This window comes from Microcaecilia unicolor, unplaced genomic scaffold, assembly GCF_901765095.1.
Source record: "Microcaecilia unicolor unplaced genomic scaffold, aMicUni1.1, whole genome shotgun sequence".
NCBI lineage: Eukaryota > Metazoa > Chordata > Amphibia > Gymnophiona > Siphonopidae > Microcaecilia > Microcaecilia unicolor.
The window spans coordinates 51,254-65,087 of NW_021963646.1; the positions used below are offsets into that span (position 1 = coordinate 51,254).

The 13,834-nt window shown below is 44.0% G+C and overlaps 1 protein-coding gene across 1 annotated transcript in view; it reads right to left on the minus strand.

Annotated features, from left to right (window-relative positions):
• The window catches only part of LOC115459536 (secretagogin), a gene marked incomplete at its 5' end in the record, with an annotated part of 40,361 nt that extends 26,748 nt beyond the window's left edge, over window positions 1-13,613 (minus strand). Inside the window, 4 exons of the mRNA XM_030189350.1 lie at window positions 1,367-1,422; window positions 2,962-3,039; window positions 6,037-6,093; window positions 13,524-13,613. Coding sequence (XP_030045210.1) covers window positions 1,367-1,422; window positions 2,962-3,039; window positions 6,037-6,093; window positions 13,524-13,613 — 281 coding nt within the window. The remainder of the gene's footprint in view (window positions 1-1,366; window positions 1,423-2,961; window positions 3,040-6,036; window positions 6,094-13,523) is intronic.
• Window positions 13,614-13,834: the final 221 nt, after the last annotated feature.

Below are 13,834 nucleotides of genomic sequence, written 5' to 3' on the forward strand. Positions count from 1 at the left end.
GTTATGGAATTAATGCTCAGTGTACTGCATCGGCACACTTAACTGGAGGCCCCCAGTTATATAACCACCCTCCATCCTCATAGTGGCCATGTTTATGGCTAATGTGTGCAGGAGCTGGTGCATGGCCCCTGGCCAGTGGTTCCCAAACCTGATCCTGGAGGCACCCCAGTCAGTCAGGTTTTCAGGATACCCACAATGAATATTCATGACAGAGATTTGCATGCACTGCCTCCACTGCAAGCAAATCTAGATCATGAATTTTCGTTGTGGATATCCTGAAAACCTGTCTGGCTGGGGTGCCTCTAGGACCAGGTTTGAGAATCACTGGATTAGACTAAAGAAGTTGAGAGAAAAATATGTGTTAGTTTTGAATGTAGTTTCTAGTGATTTTAGTGCTTGTGGAAGGCTGATGACACTGGACACTAAAATCTCCCAGTATTGTACAGCGCTGGTTCAGAAAAGACAGAAGCAGTACAGGTTTCAGGAAACAACAAGGCAAACGATCTGCAAACTCCAAAGTGGAAGATAACAAAGCAGATCAGTAGAAGATGTATATAAACTTTATTAATAAAATTGCATATAAAATATATTGCAGTACAGGTTTCTCCACACTGCCTTTAATAACTGAGCCATCTCACCGCACCTTATGCCTGGAATAGGCTTCCTGAGCCATTACGTCTAGCTCCATCCCTGGCTGCCTTCAAATCCGGGCTAAAGGCCTACCTGTTTGATGCTGCTTTCGACTCCTGACTTGTAACTTTTATCTTATCCTTATGTGTCCTTCTGTCTGTCCTTCCCTTCTCCTTTTTGGTCCTGTCTGTTTGTCCTGATTTAGATTGTAAGCTCTTTTGAGCAGGGACTGTCTTCTTCATGTTCAATTATAAAGTGCTGCGTACGACTGGTAGCGCTATAGAAGTGATTTATAGTAGTAGTAGTAGAAATGAACACTGAAATACTGTTGGGCTGGTCCATAACCAAAGCTCTAAATCCAAGTTTGGTATAAAGGATACATAGCTCTTCTAATGTGTCCTTTTCATTTTCTTGGTACACAACTGAAGTGATTATTAACAGGACAGTACAGAGGATGTCTTGGATAAAAAATAACAACATATAGGTATTTTCCTATTGGAAAGATGAGCCCCTTCCAAATTCTGAGAACATAGACCCTAGTCATAGATCCATGATAGTACCAAATTGGGATTTTAATTTTTATGATGTGTGTGAATATCCAATGAGGGAGAAACTGAAACTAGCTTCTCATTTCTCTTGTGACACCACGCAATCTTTGTGGAAAGTTCCAGCATGCAACCACTGCATAAGGTTGCAGTATCTATTATAAACATGCAAATGTATCTCATAATCCTACCTTGCCAAATCGTTCAGATCCAATCGACCGTCTTTATTTTTGTCAAAGATTTTCATCTGCAATCAATCAGAACAAACTGGTGTAAGTTATTTACATTGATAAAGCTATGTAAAAGTAGCTCTTTTGGGCTTTTAACTCAATCATATTGTGGCCCATCAGGGTTTTCTCACGTTTTTGTTCCTTTGCCCTTCTGCTCCTATAACCCAGCAACAGTCTTCAACAATGAACCACAGACCAAAGCTTTTTTTTGTAGAACTCAGTAGACATGCACTTGAATATCACGGTTATGATCTCAGGGAAGGTGAGCCCTTGGACCACTGTCGGATACTGGCTAGTGGTAGGCGAACCACCCAGGTAGGACGAGACACTAAAGCAAAAACCAGGCAAGGCTGGGACTGGAACTGGGGACAAGCAAGATTGGTGCTGAAGACAGGCAAAGCTTGAGTTGGTGGCAGGCAGGGGTGGAACTAGAGCTGAGGATGAGAAGGGATGGAACAAGCAGGGATGAGACTGAAGCTGAAGACGAGCAAGGCTGGAACTGGAGCTGAGGACAGGAAAAGCAGGTCAAATCTGAATATGAGATAACACAAAACCAGGCACACACAACTAGTTTGATGTTACAGCAACAAATGGACCTTTTTATGTGTTTCATGAATTAAAATATTTTCATTTTAAGCCCCACAGTTAGTTTGAGCTTTCTTCTGTTTCCCACTTTTCTGTGTGTTTTCATCTTGTTTTTCATGGGACTCTTGTGTTCAGCCCTTTCGTGGTTTACGCCCATGCTCTGCCCATGTTGATGCCTCCATGCAGCTGCACGCTAAGGAACCCAACTGCACATTTTCTAGAATAGCATCTAGCTCATTAGCATAACTGCCAATTATTGGCACCAATCATGTGCATAAGTGTTACTATTTTATAAGTATGTCCATGTTATTGGTGCCTAAATTTAGGTGCACATTATAGAATTGCCCTTCACATCTTTTATGCTGGTTCAGCAGGAGGTATCGCAACCTAGGAAGATTCCTGCATTTGGAATTATTTGAATGCTTCTAGGAATAAGACACTAACCTGTCTGCACAGCCCCAGATCACTTGGATGCGTTTGGACTAGGGCTGTGCTAAATATTTGTATTCAATTCAATTAGGTCCCGAATACATTATTCATATTCGGACAAATAGTGATTTAACGTCAAATATGAATAATCCGGGGCTCTACTGTGCTAAATCCTACTGAAATAAACGCTTGATCTCTGGTTTCACATTGCTTCTTTTATTATTTGTTACGTTACAGTTCAATGCCTGTTATTCGTATTCGGCCAAATAGTAAAACATGCCATTCAGTACAGCTCTAGTTTGAAGCATCCCTTTTTTCTCAATTCCATCAAGAGACGTTTATGAGATTCCCAGTTCACTAGTTGCTTAATATGGAAAAGAAGAATGCACTGCACTCGTGATCTCCACTCTAGGGAATTGGCATGGTCTTGCAGTATTTTGCTATGATATTTGCTCTCAGCGTTCAAATTTACTCTATAATGTTTTCATAAAGCAAGAAAAGTTCAAACATTCTCAGCTACAGTGGTTTCTTCTGTCACTCACCATCGTGTGGGTATACTCATCCAGTTTAGCCTCTGGAATTTGCTTTTTGTGCTGCTGGAATAGGTCTTGCAAGAAGTTCTGTGGATGGCAGATACATGGTTTATTGTCCTTGCTAGAACATTTCATACTTGTTCTCTTGAGATTTATCAGCATTCATGACACCCAGAAGCAAGATAAAAATCACATATGCTGGTTTGGTTTTGCTAAAAAGCAGTAAAACTAGAAAGAGCTGTTTTATTTATTTATTTATTTACTTACTTAGGTATTTCTCTCTTTTAATTCTAGCCCACCTATTACTAGGCGGGTAACAATAAAACCAACATAGTTAGAAATAACACATAACATCACAAACAACTCCGTGGTCTCTTACAAACAGTCTGATATCTACCTACTAAGGTGCAAATGCCTGAGAGTAAAAGTATGTTTTCAGTCCCTTCTTCATTGTAGAAAATTCTGTCAGCAAATGTAACTTCTCAGGTGATTTGTTCCATAAAAGAGGACCTATGATAGACAACATTGCTTCTCTTCTGCCTGCATAATGTACTTTAGATAAACAAGGTCAACAAAAAAACGGGGTTGCTACAAAGCTCCACATAAAAGTCTATCCCCCCCCTGTTTACAAAGCCATGCGGCAATGTCAACATAGCCCATTCAAAGTGAATGAGCTGTTTCGGCATTACCGCATTGACTGCCGCTAGCATAGCTTTGTAAACATGGGGGTATATAAGTATTTTAGACTAGTGTGTTTAAGGATTCATCATTAGAAAGCTTTTTTATGAAGGTTGTCATAAAGGCTTCACATAAAAGCCTATATAAGTACTTTAGGGACCTGTTCACTAAGCCGCACTAGAGTTTTTAGCATGCGCTACTGCTAGAGACACCCATAGGAATATATGGGTGTCTCTAGCATTTTAGTCAGGGGCGTAGCCAGACCTCATGGTGGGAGGGGGCCAGAGCCCGAGGTTGGGGGCACATTTTGAGTGTCGCCCCAGCGCACCCCCCCCCCCACCTCGCACCCCCCACCGCCTCGCTTCACATCTTAGCCACTTCCCCTCACAAACAAATACCTTTGCTGGCCGAAGCCTTTTTCACACACACATACACACACACACACACACACACACATATATATATATATATATATAAGTTGCAGTGATTCTAATTATAATTTTGTATATTCTAATTCTAATGTTTGTAAGAACTCCTGAGGAAGGAATAGGCCGAAACACGGACTGTGTTGAGTCCACTGTCAAGTGAAGCTTGCTGCTTTTCCTCTATGTGCTGTCTTCAAGCAAACATTGATGTATATATGAATAAAGGATTTGCTTTTTTTTTTTTCTGACTGATCGTACTGGTCGTTCCCACCCCTTTTTTTGTTGATTTTGATGTCTATGGGACTGTTTGGTTTTCTTCTTCTGTTGGACTTTAGATAAAGAAGCCAGTAAATGTTTTGTGTCATTGCCATTGTTTTCTTTTTAATGCAGTCCTTTGTTGGACGGTTGCCACAGCAACAGGATGCAGGGCAAAGGCAGCGCTCCGGGCAGGAAAGAGGGGGCTCTTTCCTGCCCCGAAGAGGTCACTAGCCCACCAGGGCAGTAGATAGTAAGTAAGGGAAGGGGAGGCTAGGATAGGCCCACCACCCGCCCGTTTGTCCAGAAATCCGGACAAACGGGCGGACTGGCAAAACCCGTCCGGACACCCGAACATGTCCTGAAAAAGAGGACATGTCTGGGTAAATCCGGACATATGGTAACCCTAGTTAGGCATAGCTTATTTTGGAATTGACAGGCCCCTTCCCAGAGACTTGACAACACAATGTGAAGAGGAACAGTGAGTTTCTCTTATTTCTGAAGAGCACTCTGGTGACCTATGAACTCTTCTACTAGCCAAGTTACCCAGTTCCAGGCTGGAGATGTTTTTACCAGTCCTGGTTTTGAACTTACATCCCAAATCAGTGTTGGATTTGTAGTGCCTGATCCTGCCCATTGAAATCAGTGCTGGAAGACCCATAATGCACCAGAATGGGGTGGTCAGAAATCCAGGACTGCCCAAAATCTTCAGCCTGGAACTGGGTAACCTGGCATCTCTGCTTTACCTACTGAGAATAACACTCCATATCGCTACTGGCTCTTTGTCCCCCAGGGGTCAGAGCTAGGCAGGCAGATTTAGGAATACATTTTATGTGGCCCTATATTGCCCATTTAGGTATGTGGCACCGGCATTGAATATTGCTGGCACCTGCCTAACTGCTGGCTCCTCCTCCAGCTCTATACCCTGTATCACCCTTGACTTGCTCACTTCAAACATGGCCAGAGCCCATATCCAGTGGTTAAGTGCTGCTGAATATCAGGGGTTAGGCAGCCACAAGCGATTTAAGCTGGCAGGAGCCTCTTTGAATATCGACTGGATTTTGTTTTGATTATTATGACGTTAACCATTCTGAGTTCTCATTTGAAGAAGGGTGGCATCAAACATATAAACGGCAAGTGACCGACTCATCTGCAAATGCGCAGTAGAGACTTCCCTCTCTGTCCCGCCCTCGCGTCAAGACATGATGACGTCAGAGGGCGGAACAGAGAGGGAAACGGAGTCGGAGTCACTGTCGGACGCTGCCGCCTGGAAATGGACATCACACGCACCAACCTCCACCCTCCCCCCCATCCCCACTGCCGCTCCCGCCCTCCTCCGCATCGGGCCCCCTGCACTGAGCTGACAGCGCCTCTCACCTCCGTGTGGAAACGCTGCAGGCAGCAACAGCAGAGCGATCTGCTGCTGCCTGCAGCGCTTTCACATGGAGGTGAGAGGCGCTGTCAGGTCAGTGCAGGGGGGCCTGGCACAGAGGGGGGAGGGAGCAGCGGCGAGGAGGGTAGCTGGAAATCTCGCCCGATTTTACGGGCTTAACGGCTAGTATTAATATAAGCTGCATTGTATAGCTGTAAATAATAAATACAGAAACATGTTTTGTAGCTTTTTAAAATGTTTCTTCATATACCCCCAAATAAAAACATTAACATTCAAAATTTGGCATGCCAACAAGGTACATATATGACTTAAGATAGCTGTAGAATTACTTACTCTGAGCTCAATAGCTGAAATGAAGCCACTGCTGTCTGCATCGTACTTGCGCCAGATCTAATGGAGGAAATATTAGTGACACTGTTTCAATCTCTCATTAGTGATTGAAGGAATGGTTGCGGCACAGAACCGAGAATCAGGATATCTGGATGATTTCAAACAAGTGTCTCTACTTCAGGGGTTCTTAACCCAATCCTTAGGGCACTCTGAGCTAGTCGGGTTTTCTTTTGACTGTGCATGCAGTTGGTTCTGCCCCTCCTGTGTATGTGACAATAAATGTGAATGAGGCAGATTTGCATGTCGTACCTCCTTTGTATGCCAAGCTATCTCATGCATATTCATTGTGTTTATCCTAAAAGTCTGACTGGTTCAGTGTGTCCTCAGGGCTGAGTTAAGGAGCTCTGCTCTGCTCTGCTTCCATGCCTTTGATTTCCTGAACAGTAAACGGGTAACAGGAGGAACTCTCTCTCTCTCTCTTTGATATACTAGTGAGGACACGTGGAGGGGCATTTTAGATATGTCCAAAAATCCAGTAGTGAACGTGGCCATTTTCATACCAGAAAAACAGCCAACTTTTTGTTTCAAAAATGGCTATTTGGTAGATGTTTTTGTGTTCAGTGCATCTATCTTTTAGGACCATTTTGGGGGGGAACAAAAACCATCCAAGGGAAAAACGCACTAAAGTAAGCCATTGGGATGTATGAGGGGCCGGCGTGGTCACATGGACATCCCAGCAGAGCAATTGGGCACCTGAGGGGGCACTCCAGTGGAATTCACATAAAAGGTCCCAGGTACACATTTCATTGTTACCCCCTTATATTGTATGGTGAGCCCTCCAAAATCCACCAAAAATCTACTGTACCCAACTGTACATACTACTACTTATCATTTCTATAGCACTACTATATGTAAGTACAGTGGTTTTTTGGTAGGTTTTGAAGGGCTCACATTTTCAACCACATGTACTAGTCAGAGTGGGATATGGGCCTGGGTCCCCTTCTGCCATACAGGCTGGTATGTACTGTTTCTTTCACATCTTTGGGGAGTGGGAGGGGGTCAGTGACCACTGGGGGAGTAAGGGGGGTTATGCCTTCATCCCTCCAGCGGTCATTTGGTCACTTAGGTTACCTTTTGGTCACTTAGTCATGATTGAACAGACCTAGCCAGAAACATCTTCATTTTGGCCGTAGATGCATCATTTTGTTCTATTATTGCAGAAAAACATCTATCTTGTGGTGCCACCCATGTCCCGCCCCAAACATGCTCCCAACATGCCCCCTTGAAATTTGGACAAACTGTGGAGCGAAACATCTAAAATCTGGGTGTCAAAAATTGCAGCTTGTACATTTTGGGAGAAAAGCATCCTTCTTCTACCTTATGACGTTTTTGGGGATTTTTTTTTGTTTTGAAATGAGCCCCTAAGTTTCAGATCATGCAAAAATTTGCCATCTGAAATTTTTGCAGTCTTGTACAATTAACACCTGAAGGTCTTTATACAGGAATCCAGCTAATATTAATGCAGCTCTATAAGTATCTGGCACTGATTGCATAGCTGCCAACTTACCCAGTTCCAGTAGTGTCATGTCCCCTACCTCTATGCAAGCGGCATCCTCGGGCTGCACAGGGTCCCGTCGACACACACACTTGACTGGCACAGCCCTGAGCCATGTGTATGTTATTCTTCTCTGGCTGTAGGCTCCTTGATTGGTTTGCTTCCATGCACCTGTTTCTGCTCTCTCTCTCTCTGCCTGGCTTCCAGACTTCTTAATTGCTTTGCTTCCACCCACCTGGGTCTACTCTTCCTCTGCTTGGCTTCCCTTGCTTCTCTCCTATTGGTCTTCCGGTTCCTCTTTCCCTTGCTCTTGTCCTATGGCTGTGCCCCTTCTCCCTGCTGATGTCAGACGCCAGCACTTTATCAGCTGAGCTCTCTCTAGACTCCTTTCTTCGGCTTCTACTTTGGTAGGTGTTACTTTCTCAGTAGTGTGTGTTTCCTCTACTTCGTTCTTCATTGCTGACTCTGCCTGTACCTGGATTACTCTCGTGTCTGCTGCCTGCCTACTGACTCTACCTGTACCTGGATTACTCTTGTGTCTGCTACCTGCCTACTGACTCTACCTGTACCTGGATTACTCTCGTGTCTGCTGCCTGCCTACTGACTCTGCCTGTACCTGGATTACTCTCGTTTCTGCTGCCTACCTACTGACTCTGCCTGTACCTGGATTACGCTCGTGTCTGCTGCCTGCCTACTGACTCTGCCTGTACCTGGATTACTCTCGTGTCTGCTACCTGCCTCCTGACCTTGCCTGTACCTGGATTACTCTCGTGTCTGCTGCCTGCCTCCTGACCTTGCCTGTACCTGGATTACTCTCGTGTCTGCTGCCTGCCTCCTGACTCTGCCTGTACCTGGATTACTCTTTTGTCTGCTACCTGCCTACTGACTCTACCTGTACCTGGATCACTCTCTTGCCTGCTGCCTGTCTGGCCATCACATTCATCACCCTGCTTCCTGCTCCATCTCATAAGCCCTGCAGGCCTCCCGCACCTAGGGGCTCAACCTCTGGGGAACGGTGGTCAGTGCAGGTGAAACCCGGGGTTGTCCGGCCACCAAGCAGAACCTGGTCTGAGTATCGGGCTTGGCAGCGCTCTACTTGGTACAAGAACTCACAGATCTGACAAGTAGGGACATTTTAAGCAGTCTTGCATTGATGAATGCACTGTCCTGATGTATGATGGCACTGGCAGCAACTCATTTCAATGGGAAGAATCAGATTATGAACAGGTAAGAGGAACTGAAGAGGTAAGTTGAGAACCAGAATCAGCTTAAAATGTATATTTGGGGTCTCCAGTTTTAGAGCAGAGGTTCTCAACCCAGTCCTCAGGACACATCAAGCCAGTCTGGTTTTCAAGATATCCACAATGAATATGCAAGAGATACATTTGCATACTTTGCCTCCATTGTATGCAAATCTATCTCATGCATATTCATTGTGGATATCCCAAAAATCTGACTGGCTGGGTGTGTCTCAAGGACTGGGTTGAGAAATCCTATTTTAGAGTAGTGTTTCTCAAGTCCAGTCCTGGAGTATTCCTTACCAGTCAGGTTTTCAGGATATCCACAATGAATATGCATGAAAGAGATTTGCATATAATGGATGTCCTGTATGCAAATCAAGTTCATACTTATTCATTGTGGATATCCTGAAAACCTGACTGGCAAAGGCTACTCCAGGACTGGACTTTGTCTTAGAGGGTTGTAAAATCTAAAAATGATGTTTGTTTTCATTTGGGGTGCAGGAACTATGCTGAGTACCTTTTTCCAGTTGAGTTAAATAAATACATTTGTGCAGATGGGAGGTGGTCGGTGCAGAGCAGAAGAACAGGGTGAAGGATCCACGGCCGACAAGGAGAAGGAAGAAAGTGCATAAAGAGAAGTGGCTTTTCTCCAGTTTTTATCCAATAAATAATTTCTGCTTTTGCATCAGGAGTGAATATTAGGATCAGCTGAGTTACTGCTTTCTAAATGCAGTAGCAGTACAAATCTGCATGAGATAAATCAGTTTCATAGTTTAAAACCCTCTATTTTGTCCTACAAGTCAGAGTGGTTCACAATAAAAACAATTAAGAGTAGAAAAAAATACCAATTAAAAATCGAATAGAAACTTACAAACAGAGGGCCACTTTTACAAAGTGGTGGTAAGCCCAATGCGGGCTTACCGCTCGCTAAAAATGGAAGTACCGCCAGGCTACCATAGCAGCCCGGCGGTAATTCTCCCCCCCCCCCCCCCCAGCGCACATCATATCTGGCACTACAAAAATATTTTTATTTTTGTAGTGCCGGTGTGTACCTAGCGATAATCAGGGTGGCAGTAAGGGCTCCCCCTGAAATGGTCGCACGGACAGTGCTTCACTTGCCACAAGGCCATTTCCTGAAAAACAAAGAGAGACCTACATTTTGCCTGCTGCTGCTATAAGAGGGGGCCTTGGGTCACGTCAAAAACACACAACAACGCCAGCACAGGCTCCCTTTTGTCGCAGCTTGGTAAAGGGGTCCAGAATTTAACTAATACATTCAGTCTTCCACACTTGCAGACTTTCAAGCTGCCTACCCCGGGTAGAATTAGGCCTCCAGTCCCAAAACTTTAGAAAACAAAGTGCCAAGGTACCCATTTCCAGGAGGAAGATTTTTAAGTTAGTCCTTGACTTCTGTCAGCAGCATTGATTTTAATGGAGAGACTCAGAATACAACTACCACAATGCTTTGAGATTTAAGTTCAAAACCAGGACTGGGTAAAAAAAAAAAATCTCACCCTGGAACTGGGTATCCTAGCAGCTCTGGATAAATATGCATACTATTTGCAACTTTATCTCATACATATTCATTGCAAATATACTAAATAAATGTTTGGCTGGGAGGTCACCACGAAGGTTTTGGGAAGCCATCTGAATCATTTTTTCCCAGGCTAATTTGATCCAATTCTGATTTTACTTCAGTGCAATTTGAAGTTCTGGTTAAGGAAGGAGCAGGATTCTCTCTCCATGTAAGGTGTAGCCACAGGGGAGGGGGGCCTTGGCCCCCTCTGCTTTCATGCCTGAACTGAACTGAGCGTGCACGGGAGAGCCGGCATTAGCGGCAAAAGTGCGCCGACTGAATTAAGTGCTGCTGATTCAGCACAGGCTGGGCACAGGCAGGAGATGTCTTTGGGCTGATGGGGCTTGGCATCCCTGTCAGCAAGGGTTATATTTTATTGTGTCGGTAGCATGGGGGGAAGGGGAGAGAATACCAGTCCACTTTTGGGAAACACCGAAAATGGACTTCTGGCAAGGACTAAAATACAAGATGATACAAGCAACCACCTTCTCGTACATGAGCACGCAGTCGTGGAATGCTTTACCTACTGCCTTGAAAACTATTGACGAAACAACCAACTTTCGTAAATCGCTGAAGACACATCTCTTCAACAAGGCCTACAAAGAGAACCCATAACCTTACTAAATCACCTCGCCAACCTACCCAGTTATGAAAGTCTACCTTCTATACTTACCCACATAAATCTTTCTTTTTTTTTCCATTACCTAATCTTTCTACATCAAAAATAGTATCTGATATCCTGGAATGGCAATGCCATAACAGGACTCTGTAAGCCACATTGAGCCTGCAAATAGGTGGGAAAATGTGGGATACAAATGCAATAAATAATAATAATAATAATGGGGTAAAACAAGGACTGGATTAGGTTGTCCTGAAAAAATAAAAATGGAATCAAACAGATATCAATCCTAAATTCTATTTGGTGTACCAATTTTAACCCAGTTGATAGCTGCCTTTGCTACACAAGGTCTAGTTTCTTGCTCTCCTTCAAGCAGGCACAAAAACAGGGTTAAAATGGGCATTAAAATATCACCCCTGAGTGCATTGGGTCTTCTGTTTCATAAAGCATATCAAGGGCCATTTTTAGTGGGGAAAAAATATCCACATGCAAATCATTCTATTAGATAATCATCAAGAGCAAATAATTTTAACCATAGATACACTGCAAGAATTGACCTCAGCTTATTCCCATAGCCCCATACTGGGAAGAAAGCCTTAGCACATCATGTGATAAATTCACTTCTGTTTAGAAGAATATTAACCTTTTATTCTATGAGAGAAACTTTAACTCTGCATAATAACTCCGATAATTGCATTGGTCTCTGTGAAGTCTGTAGGAGATGTTTGTTCACCTCACAGGATCATCGGATTCAATATTCTCAGTAGACCCAGGCCCAGCTCATTTGCAAAGCTAATTGTGGGAAGACTGTACAGGTTCTGTTTCTGCTGCATCTATTTGGGCATATAATTGTTTTTGCAAGCAATAAATTGCCTTTCTAAATGCAAGGACACTGGAGGAGCTACAATGTAAATGGTAACATCCTGATAGGATATTAAAAATTCAGAGCAACCCTGTCAGTTTAAATAATCCTCTGCCTGCATGTCATCAACATTCACAGTCATGTAACGTGCAAGGCAGGACCTGTATGGGGCAGAATCGTGATTAGGTGCAACACACCTGACCTCGGCACAACATCGTTCACAATCTTGTCTGCTAAATAAAACAGGGCACAACGGAAAGAAAATTCTTCTAGCTTTGCAACATATGTATGGTCCATTGAATGCATCTATCTTGCTGTCAGATTGGAGGCCCCCTGAGCAGGACTTGATTTCTGGGGAAACAGTGTGGAATGCAGTTCCGCCACCTCTTTTCAGACTCCAGAGCAATAGTGGTGTTTTGCTCTAGCCCCCACCACCACCACCACCACACACACACTTTGGGATGTCACAGAAAAGCTGAAGCATTTTGCGCTTCAGAATCTTCTGGAAGCATCATGCTGAGAAGAAGAAGAGCTTCCTATGCACAAGTATTAATAAAGAAAATAGCATATTTCTAAATAGGCAAACAAATTTCTAAGCCGTTTATCAATACTAAATAACAAGTTCACAAAAAAGGGGCTATCATTTTCACTGTGAAATGTGACAGTAGAATAGTTCAAATCATTGTTATGCATTTGGCTTCCGCCTTTCCTGGCTACAGCAAATGGGATAACAATCACATGTAAATGTAAACACATAATAACAATACACTGCACATGTCTGGATTATTTTTTCTTTTCTTTTCTTAATAAGGTTGCTAGTGATTGTAGTACCTGTACATCGCAATGCAGAGCAGCATGAACCAAAGGGTATGGAGCTGGAAAGCATGACCAAGGCTACCAATGTTGCATGGCCCTCAGATAACGAACCCTGGGCTTGTGCACACCACAGAGGCGGTGCTCTCCGGCTTAGGCAAGAAAGATGCCTACTGCTAAATTGGAGGGAAAATGTGGTACAGATCTCTGAAAGGGGATTCCCCCCTCCCAAAACAATAAAAGTTGCATCTTCACTCATCTGCCCCAGCAGTTTGTCCCTTACGGCAACAGATCCCTCTAATGCAGTGGCATAGCCAAGGGTGGGCCCAGGCCCATCCACTTTGGGCTCAGGCCCACCCAGTAGTAGCACGTCTATGATGTGATTGGCAGGGATCGCCAAGCCCCACCAGCCAAAAACTCCCAACAACTGTCCCTCCTGAATACCTTGTAAATAGCATATCTTCGCCTTCAGTGAGCAGCGACTGATACATACTGTTCGCACCGGCCCCACAGCCTTCCCTCTGATGTATTCCCGCCTAAGCGGAAACAGGATGTTTCATTAGAGGGAAGGCTTTGGGGCCAACATGAGCTGTGTGTATTAGTTGCTGCTCGCTGCCAGTGAAAATCTGCTTTCTAAAAGGTATGCAAGGGGGGGGGGATGTTTGAGAGACCATATGGCATGCAGGTGAGAGAGGGAGAGACCAAATCACCTATAGGACAAGACGGAGTTCTTCTGACCACCCATCTTGGGCCCAGGCCCACCCAAAATTGGGTGTCTGGCTATGCTCCTGCTCTAATGCAGTCCATACACAGTGGACACTCACCCGCATAAATTCCACACTGTTGTCAAGGGGAGTTTCGCGTCTGAAAAGCAGAAGAAAATTCTCATCTTCTGGCAGGATCATATTTGCAAGCTAAAATTTGGCAAAGGAAAAAGAAAAAGATGGGGTATGATTAGATTTTCACAACCCTTTATTGCTGCCCTCCAAGCCCTGATCATGTTGCTTTACTAGAAATTTCTTGCAGTAAGAGATGAGAAGTATGGTGTGTGTTTGCTGATGTATTTATCTGTTACATTTGTACCCCACATTTTCCCACCTATTTGCAGGCTCAATGTGGCTTACATAGTACTGTA